The sequence below is a fragment of the Sturnus vulgaris genome, chromosome 22 (assembly GCF_052056855.1).
Source record: "Sturnus vulgaris isolate bStuVul1 chromosome 22, bStuVul1.hap1, whole genome shotgun sequence".
Lineage (NCBI taxonomy): Eukaryota > Metazoa > Chordata > Aves > Passeriformes > Sturnidae > Sturnus > Sturnus vulgaris.
The window spans coordinates 720,001-730,000 of NC_142264.1; the positions used below are offsets into that span (position 1 = coordinate 720,001).

A 10,000-nucleotide genomic window follows, 5' to 3' on the forward strand; every position below is an offset into this window, starting at 1 on the left:
TTAGTAGTGTCATTATCTTTCCCTTAATTACAGATCAAATCAAATAAAAAACGTATTCACAAGTTGAAGTTCTTAACAGCCAAAGAAATATGGAAATGTTTTATTAGCATGTATTTCTAATGGCTGCTGTTTGCAGAAGAGTTGGATGTGTCCATTTAACAGACATGTTTGTTGGGAGAAATATTCCCAAGGGACAGAAAGTTGGGTTTTTAAATTTCTCATAGGACTGTCTTTTAGACTGTATCTTTACTTCGACCCTAGTAGTTGAAAAATCATTTTAAAGCATTGATGGTAATTATGGAGAAAAGGTTCACTTATGGGTTTCTTTAAGCACCATGAAATCACTAATCAAAGAGTTCTTGTTTTGTAATTAAAAATTAAATGTAAGTGAAGTGGTAATTGGTTTAGTCTTGATTCCAGTATAAAGTCATACTTCATTTTTTTTTTTATTCATCTGATATTTCCCACTCAGAATTTGTAAAGACAATATAATGATCAGGTTTTTTGCATGTAAATTCTTTTGTTTCCCTATCTGAACCAAAGAGGGAGAAAATTCTCACTATCTTCTTAATACTGGTAGAGCTTGCTTGATTTTTACTTGATTTACTAATAAGAGCAGTTTCTCAGGTCTTTGTGGAGATTGAATTTATGAATTTATCATACTGTGGACCTAAATCCTGGGGGGGAAATGTTGAAAACACTTCCTGTCAGAAAGTGTCCTGCATCACAGTTGCTTGAGCAGCCCATCTGGGCATTTTCCCATATTTTAGGGGCAAAAGCTCCCCAGGATTAAAGTCTTTGGTGTTGATTTTAGAGGTGCCCCCGAGTGCCACGTGGCTGCTGAGGTGCTGGAGGGGAGAGCCCTCCTTAAACTGGTTCTGGGTGATGGAGGCACTGCCTGCTGCCCGAGGGAGGGGCAGTGCAGTGGGACACTTATTATTTATTACTTATTATTAATTATTTATCAGTCCTGGGCTCCTTGCAGTGCTGCCCTGGCACTGTGGGGTGGGTGCTCTGTGACACCCCAGTCCAAGAGTGCAAATTTCTTCCCGAGTGCAAGGAAATTTGGCTTTAGGGGGGCAGTTTGGGGACTGATGCTGAGAAAGAAATGGCCTGGTGGAGGAAATCAAATCCCATCTCCATGAGCTGCCTGACTCCCCATCACTTTCTGTCTCTCTGATGGTTTTTAAATTGAGGGGCAAAAAGCTGTTGTGATAGTGTCACTAAACACTGCAGAACAAATTTCCATATAAAACCCTTCCTGGGTAGGAAATTCCAGTTAATAATAATTTGGAGAAAAACCTATAGTAAAACTTGAGCATATTAACTATGAAGAGTTTAATTTTTGAGCTCTGGGGGAAATGATGTATCGAGGTAGGTACAGTAAAACTGATGAGATTGCAGGCAAGTTTTACAGATGATTTTCTCTTTCTTTTAAGAATAATTGAGTCATTTTAATGATAAGCCTTGCTTGGCTTCTTTGAATGGACTGCATGTAATTAGTTGTAGCTTCAACTTTGAAATGTTTTGACAGAAAATGCATCATTTAACCGGTGCATTTTTTCCAGCGCCTGCCTTCAATATTTGTTCATTTTCTACAACGCACAACTTCTCTGCTGCAGGTCAAAGCCCAGCCAGGGCTGCATCCCCTTTGTCAGCTCGCAGGTTTCCTGCAGGATGAGGGAGGATAATTGCACAGAGTATGTTTTGGGAGCAGCTGGAGCCCCGTTCCAGCTGGGTGCAGCACCTGCGGGCCGGCGGCGCTGCCAGCCCGGGCTGGCACCGGTGCCAGGGAATGCACACTGCCTGGCTCGGGCTAATTAGAGGGATGATTTGTGAAACGCTGGCTATTTATTTAATTAATCACCGGCACAAAAGCTATAAAACCCATATTTTAAAAATCCCTGTTAGTTTGCCATGTGGTTAATAGATTGTGGCACATTAAAAAGTGACACGGTGATGTATTAAAAATGTTCCACCTAAGGTTGGCTGATGTCCTCGAGGAACTTGAGCTGTCTGCTTTGTGCAGCAGAAGCAGAGGATTAGAGGCTGATCTGTTCAAGGATTGAATATTTCTGAAAACATTTATCTTTTTTAGAGCATCTGTTCGTTAAAATAGATCGTGGCACGTTCCTTAACGCACAAATAATGTTTATGGTGTAGTTTTAATTATAAGTTTTGGTTGCAGTTTGTTATTACAAAGAATAACTCTATTCCTCAGTATTAAATTGTAATGTTTATTACTGAGTAAAAAATATATAATTCTTCTAAAGAGGCTGTTCCTCACTGGAAGGAATTCGAGGATGGTTTGGGGTAATGAATGCATTTCTGCTGCAGCTGGAACAACTGCACTTGGATCAATCTAATTTTGTGTTTTTCTCCTCACTAGAGCTGTGGAGCTGAGCAGCCCAGGGCTGCAGGGACAGGTGAGCTGGTGCCACACAGCTGGTGGGACATCCCACCCTCTGTGCTGGCTTGGGCACACGGAGCCTGTGTGGGGCAGAATGCCACGGGAGTGTGGCAGGGCCATTTGTCCTAAATCTGACACCTACATGGACACAAACACAGCCTGGGCTGGAACAGGGGTGGGCCTGAGCCTTCTTCCTCCCTCCCTCCATGTAGCATTTGTCAGAAAAAAAATGCAGTATTAAGAATTCGTATTAATAGCACTCCGAGTAAACCAGATTTTAATTCATAGAGAGCTGTATAAACGAATGCCTGTTACTATAATTGATACGTGCTGTTACCAGCATTATGTGTCTTATTCTTTGCTCAGGACTTAGATAATTTTATTAATTGTGGGAGTGAATGCCAAGCAAGAGCAGGCAGCGATTTGGGTGCTTGGTTCTGTGGTTATTTATGTAAATCCTGGGTTTGAGGTGGGAGCAAAGGCGTGCTCAGGTGGAAGCGTGCAAGGAAAACTGTCCAGCTCGGGGTGATGTTTCTCAGCTGTGTGTTGTATAATTAACTGGTACATTAGGAGGGGGCTGGAATAAAACATGAGCATGTTAATGCAGCCTGGAGCTGGGGTTGTAGTGATCATTGCCATGCAGAGGACGCATTGCTCAGAGCTGCTGCTGCCTCTGCAGCCTGTGAAACATCTGGACCTTTAATTGACAAATCGTGTGGAGCTGTACAGAGCAGGCATGCTAAGTGAAGTCAACAATTTAGAATAAAAAATAATAGTGTGTTATTTACCTTGGAGTTAAATATTCATACTTTGTTATGCTTTGGATAACAGGAAATTACTGGGTTAAATTTTTATGAATAGTGACAGTGCGAATAAGATAAATTAAGTATTTAATGATGTTAATGGAGTTTTACATCGTGATCTGCTAACTCTGCAGCACAAGCTGGGGTGATAGAAAGGAGAATCCTCTCCTCAGGAGGGAACAGCTTTGAGGCTTCAGTGAGAAGCTGCAGGGCTGGCAGAGTGCTGGGGGTGCACCCCAGCCTTGCTGGGCTGTCCTGCACATTGCTTTAAGAATAACAGAAGGAATGAAAAACCCCAGTGCTGGTGTAACCACCTGATGAAATAAACCCCATTCCCATTCTGCCATGGTGGGGAATAGTGTGGTGGGTTGGACAAGGGAAAAAAAAAAAGAAAAATGTGGTCCCTTTCATTGCCATAAACATCTGTGCTCTGGTCTGTTAGAAGTTTTTGTGTGTTGGAAACCCTGGGTTATTATATTTCCACTTTTCCCCTTCAAGTATTTTGTGTGTGTCAGTTAAATACAGAAGTGAGTAAGTTATGTTGTGGAGGTGAGTGCTGGATCACAGAGTGTATTCAACACCCTGTCACCCAAACCAAAAAACATTTAACTGGGTTTAAAAGTGAGAAGACATTTTGCATTTGGGAACGGAAAAACATTTGTTTCCATTTTGTGCCATGTTTAGCGTTGTTTGCTGGGAGGTGAGTCAATGACTTGAATTAATTATAATTACTGAAGAGACATATACTGATTGAGCAAATAAAGTAGTAAGCTCATTCGTGCCAAGGCCATCTAATTAAATGCTAACTTTGGGTAAGCTAGATGTGCATGAAAGATTAATTTTAAGAGGTTTTTATGACTCCCACTAAATAATGATTCAGTACAATCTTTGCATTATATCATTAGAACATCTAATCTTAAAGTGATATAACATTTAGTCACAGAACTCCATTGTGCAGGAAGAGGCAGTAAATTGTCAGTGTTGGAAATCAATCACTTCCCTCTTGGAAATGTTTATGGACTTTGTTTGAATTTTGTGTCGTGGTGAAGCAAAGCAGGGGTGAGAAGGACAGGGTGTTCCTGTTCTGCAGGTGCCTCAGCACCTTTTAGGGGTCAGTTATGCTGGGATGGATCCCCTGTCCCCAGTGCCAGGTGAAGTACCAGTGGCCACACTGTGACCTATTGAAGGGTCACATCATCTGGTATTGGAGGGAGGGCTGCCTTCCCTCATGGACCTTGATTAAAATTTGATTTTACATCTTACATTGGAAGAACTGATTGATTTTAATTTATTTTTTTAATTTGACATACTGTAGGAGAGCACCAGAGAGCCTTAAAAGAATCCATCAATAAAAATACTAGGAAAATTTTCTATGATTTATTGTACATTTTCAGTGTATCCAGTTACTCCTCACTTTCTTAAAGGATTGGTGGGATATAACATTTCTAACAATAAAAACTTAATGGAATCAGATTTGTGATTTCCTAGAAAATTAACGAGATATTTTGTCAATTTTATTCCAGACTTCATTTGTCAGAATATACAGTGTCCAGTGACAAGCTAAAAGAATTTTTTGACAAATTAACTGTGCCACAGGTGACAGATCAGGAAAATGTTAATTTAACAGCCCCTTTATGCTTCCCAGATTTATTGGAGGCTATTAAGGAAACTCCAAATGGTAAGGCCCCTGGCCCTGAATAGATTTTCCATTGAATTTTATACAGGATCTATTAATAAAGTTTGATGCTGCCTCTTTGAATATCGGTAATTGTCCTTTATCTGCTGGGTTTCCTCAGCATTTCCACTTGGAATTCAGTTTCTAGTTGGGAGCAGGGTGTAATTATGGTTCCAGGGATGCCTGTGGTCTGGCTCGGGGTGGTTCCTCCTGGAGGGGACGCTCAGGTGTGCTCAGAGCCCTGGCACAGGTCGGTCCCTGTGTCCTGTGCCCAGCCCCTGGGCTCTGAGCACGTCACTAATTGAGCTCTCAGGGACAATTACAAACCTGCAGTTGGGGCTCAGGGTATGGATTGGCTCTGCCCACAGACAGGGACCTGATGCCTTGGATTTATAATGTGGTTCTGAACAAATGCCACCAATTTGCAATGGACACAGTGGAGGTTTCCTGCCCCAGACCCCCCTGATCTGGCTCAGCCCTGACCCCCGGCTCTGTACAAACATTTCCTGCCCGGTGTGACAATGGATTTCTCATTACTGCTAGAAAATCTAACTGCCTTCAGGTTTCAGCCTCTCCAATACCTCATGGCCATCAGCTTTACAGACTTTTAATTAATAAAACTATTTCTCTGACTTTTTAAAGAACTTGAGAGCAGTGCTTTGAGCTGTTTCCCAGTCCTGCTGTTGTTGGGATTGCTCCCCTTGCTCACAGAGCAGTTGGAATCCTCACAGGTGTGAGTTTTACCTGCTTTAAGTCACCTGTCATTTTGGTGTTCACATCGAGGGCTTGTGAGTAGAACAGGATGGCTGTAGTGGAGAGAGTTTGGGCAAGAAAGTAAAAATAGGCTGGAGGAGGTAGAGGAGATTTAGAGATGGGGAAGAACTGAGAAAGGTTTATTAAAAACCAGCAAACACCAAGTCAGTGACAGCGTGGGGCAAGGCAGAGCTGGGCTATGGGAGGGGTGTGACTGTCAGGTGTGTGATGGCTGGAGCCCAGGGTCCCTGGAGGGGGTGATTTTATCAATTTTTGGGTTATGATTTTATAAATTCCTGGGTTTGGGTTATGCATCCATGCAGTGCCTGCTGGATAATCTGCTCTCTTTGGTTGTTATCCCAGCTCCCAGCTCTGGCTGTGTCAGTTGTAACCTTGGCATGGACTCCCACATCTCAGTGTCCATTTTTCTTGCATTTTCCCCTATCAGGACCAGCATTACTTCTGATTCTGCCTTCCTTGGATTTATACATGTCACTGACTTAGCATGCCAAGGAGCCACATCAATTTCCTGCTAATTGCTGTTTTCTCCTTCTCCTGCCAAGGCAGCCCCAGCTCTGGGGTGTCTGGCCAGGACCACAACACCCCCAACACTCTGGGGCTCACATGGCCCTGGGTGTCTGCCCAGGTGATTTGGTACCTGGTTCCTGTTTATTTCCCTTTAAAAATAAGTTGTGGCAATAGAAAAGCAAGAGAGATGCAGAGAAAGAAGCCCCCCCTTGTGTATTTTACCAGCTGTAGCTCTGTTGTGTTGGTGTTTTGGTGAGGTTATGGGTGGTGTCTCAGGGGGTCCTGGGCTCAGCCAAAGCTTGTTCAGGTTGATCCAAACAAGTGAAGGAATGTCTCATGTTCTGTTGCAAACCTAACCCTTCCTTTAAATGAGTAAAACTGGTTTCTTCTTACCCTAAAAATATAGGAAGAGGAGGTATCTGTTCTATAAAAATGCTTTCTTAAAAAAACAAATTTATTGTGTTGGGATGGATTTTAATAATACTTTTAGCTATGCCAGTACGAATAACTTTAATCTTCAAATTCCTATTACTTCTCTAATTTATAATCACAATGAAGGATCAAATGGTTTTTAACAATATATTGAAATTAGCACATGGCATTTAACTCCCTGTTTTATGCTCTCATTATAGATTTATAGCATTGAATCCTTTTATTCTGTTACTTAGAATTCCAAGTGATTAATTCAAGAAACCCTTTCTCTTCTCAAGGCCCTTGTAGCATGGAGAGAGATGGAGATAACAGAGTTACTTTGAGTGCTTTGGAAGAGGGGATGAGGATGTGCAGTCTTTTGTTTGTTTAACAGATTTCTGGGTGAAAGCTGCAGTCCTACCTGCAGTGGATCAAACATTCTTTTCTTGTAATGCAAACTTTATAGATCTTGTGTTGCAGTGTGTTTTATGGTTTATTTAATTGTCAATCTCCAGGGCACCAAATGGATTCTTTTCATCCAGTGAGTTCCAATAATCCCCAATATGAGTGAATTCTTCTTGGTGTCTTCAGACAGAGCTCTTCAGTGGCTCAGCTGAGTGTGTGGTTTTATTCTCCTGGCAAGCCAAGCCTGGCTCAGTGGTGTCTGTGCTCCCTCTGGGGGCCTGGGGGCTCCTCAGGGACTGGGGAAAATCTGCAAAAGAGAGCAGAAATGCAGGAACAAGGGTGGTGCACTTCAGAAGTCTTAGGCTGGTTTGCTGGGTCCCTCTTCCTCCCCATCCCACACATGGTTCGGGGTTTTTTTTTTTGATTCTGCAGGAGCATGGGATCCTGCAGCAAAGTTCAGGCTCTTTGTGGAAATCTGTGAAATCATGTCCAGATATTTCATGTTCTTTTTACAGCTAAACAGCAGGGAAATAACTGGAATTTACATGTTCAATCTTCTTCCAATTTTAAGCCATAGCAGCAGATTTTAGTTTTCCTGCTGAGCAGAACTCTGATTCTGGTATAAACCCCGTCACGCTTTTTTTTTTTTTTTTTTTTTTTTCTTTTTTTTTTTTTTTTTTTTTTTTTTTTTTTTTTTTTTTTTTTTTTAAACACATTCTGATGAAACGTGTTTCCTCAACAGGGCCATGTTGGTACAACAGCAACCAAAAAAATTGATGTCTACCTCCCCCTGCACACGAGCCAGGACAAGCTGCAGCCCATGACCGTGGTGACCATCGCCAACGCCAAGGTGCACGACCTGATCGGGCTCATCTGCTGGCAATATACAAGTGAGGGACGGGAACCCAAGCTGAAGTAATGCTCTTTCTTTACTACCTTTGACCTCTCCATTTCTCCTCTGCAGCCTTTTTGCATAGTGGAAGGGATTTCTGGGTCAGTGTTTGGATATGTGTAAATCCTGGTGCCTTCACGTTTAGCTGCGTTTCCCTCGGAGCAGCACACCTGCACCTCTGGCCATTTCTCTCTCCATCAACTGCTGTGTGCTGGGAAATGATCAACAGGAAGGCTTGGGTCTGCAAATGAATCCTCATTTCAAAACTGTGTAAAAATAATGCAAACTTTACCTCTTTTGGTGTCACAGAGGCATTTGTTGTTTCATGTCCCATCTGGTTTTTGGTAGTGTTCTTAATGGCTGAGATCACAAGATGTGAGATGAAGTCCAGGGCTCCTCTGAGTCCCTGTGCTGTGCTGGAGCACTGATGGTGTTTAGTAAGAGCTGTTCCTTTTTCCTGGCAGGTGACATGAGATGCATCAAAAGGTTCTTCAGAGCAGCTCACCTGAGCAGCTTCTGTTTTTGAACAGTTGTGTAAAATACTTCTGGTTTTGCTGGGCCACAGAACATAAAGTAAACACTTAAAGTGGTTTATTACAGAATTGTCAGCAGCAGTTACTGGCAGGGATGTCCCTGGTGCAAAGGAGGTTGATAGTTTTGTTTGGGTTTTTTTCTATATGAGCCAAATGTCACTTTTTTATTGTTCCTGGAATATTGAATGAGGTGGGGATTTTTTGATCCAAAATTTTGCAGCTCACTCTTTTCAGCATTTTCCAGGAGCCCTGGAGGGCTCAGCAGTCTCAGCTGCTGCTGTAGCACAGTTGTGGGGCAATGGGAGTGAGCTCACCTGGGCTCCCATGATTTCTGTTCCATGGACAGAAAACAGCCCCTCTTGAGAAGAGTTCCCTGGATGTTCTTTCCTTGGATATTTGTTTTCCCTTAGCTCTTCCCAACAGACATGTGAGACGTTCCTGAGGTTAAACACTTGGGTTTGATTTGTCCTTTTTTTTTTTTTTTTTGTCGTGGAGAAGAAATATAAAATTATTTGCAGATGGTGCCATTTCATTTGCTGTTATTAATTTCTGTTCATTATATCACAAGTTCAGAGAAGTGTCCTTGGTGCATGATTAGGTTATTTTTAATGAGTAAGACACCACTGATGTCAGTCTTTGGGCACACACATTTCAGGAGCACAGCAGCCCTCCAATGGAACAGCACCCATGAGTGGAGTGTTCCATGAACCATCACTGCCCACAGCAAAAGGCAGCAGTGGAAGAAATGAATTTCACTGTCTGCCTTGAAGGATTAGATGTTATGATGTGTCAAAAAGTGCTCATGAGCAAGGAGGCTGTCCAGTGTAATCAAATCTCAGGGCAGAAAGAATGAAATAAATAATGGAGGCGTGAGTTCCCAGGAGCACACAGCAGCAGCTGAGAGTCTGGGGACAAAGGCTCACACTGAGGAGCAGAGCCTCGAGTTTCCAAGAAGTTTGTTTTCTTGTAGGTTCTTAATTATATCTCATTTTTTTTAGCATTGCTGACTGCCAGTCCTGGAGCAAGGATTGATTAATTGTAAACTTAATTCTCATATTTCCAAGTAAGGAAGGAGCTTGTGTAGGGCACCCATTCTACACTGGCCTTTTGTTCCTGATTCACTCAGGTGAGAGTGTAAAAAGACAAAATGGGGATCTTTGTGACACTGCACTAAAATACATCTATAGAATGCCTCAGATGGGTATACAAGGCATGCAGAGTGACAACTATACCTGCTAGTGACACTGGGAGAATAATGAGGAGGTTTTAGACTTTATAATTAGGAGAAACAACCCCTTCTGTCTTTAGGAAAAGAATATATTACTGCCTAATTCATTTTCCTAAAAGATAGGTGTAAGAGTCTGAAGTGAATGAGTACTAGTTGACAGCTTTGAGAACATTCTGTATTCAATTAGGCTGCCTTTTTTATTATAATTATATTGTATTTGTCTCTATTCAGTCTCTTGGTTCCAGGAGCCACTGGCAGTGGTAGCAGCCCTGTCCCTGGCCTCTTACACATGAACTTGGGTTGTAACCAGCAGACCATTTGCTTGCCAGCCCCTGACAGATGTGCTGGAACGATTCCACCTG

At 42.3% G+C, this 10,000-nt stretch overlaps 1 protein-coding gene across 4 annotated transcripts in view; it reads left to right on the top strand.

The window, feature by feature from the left end:
• The window catches only part of MAPKAP1 (MAPK associated protein 1), an 81,015-nt gene that overhangs the window by 25,973 nt on the left and 45,042 nt on the right, over positions 1-10,000 (top strand). For all 4 annotated transcript variants that reach the window (XM_014880021.2, XM_088177595.1, XM_088177596.1 and 1 more), the window contains exon 5: positions 7,728-7,900. In XM_014880021.2, the coding sequence (XP_014735507.1) occupies positions 7,728-7,900 (173 nt within the window). The remainder of the gene's footprint in view (positions 1-7,727; positions 7,901-10,000) is intronic.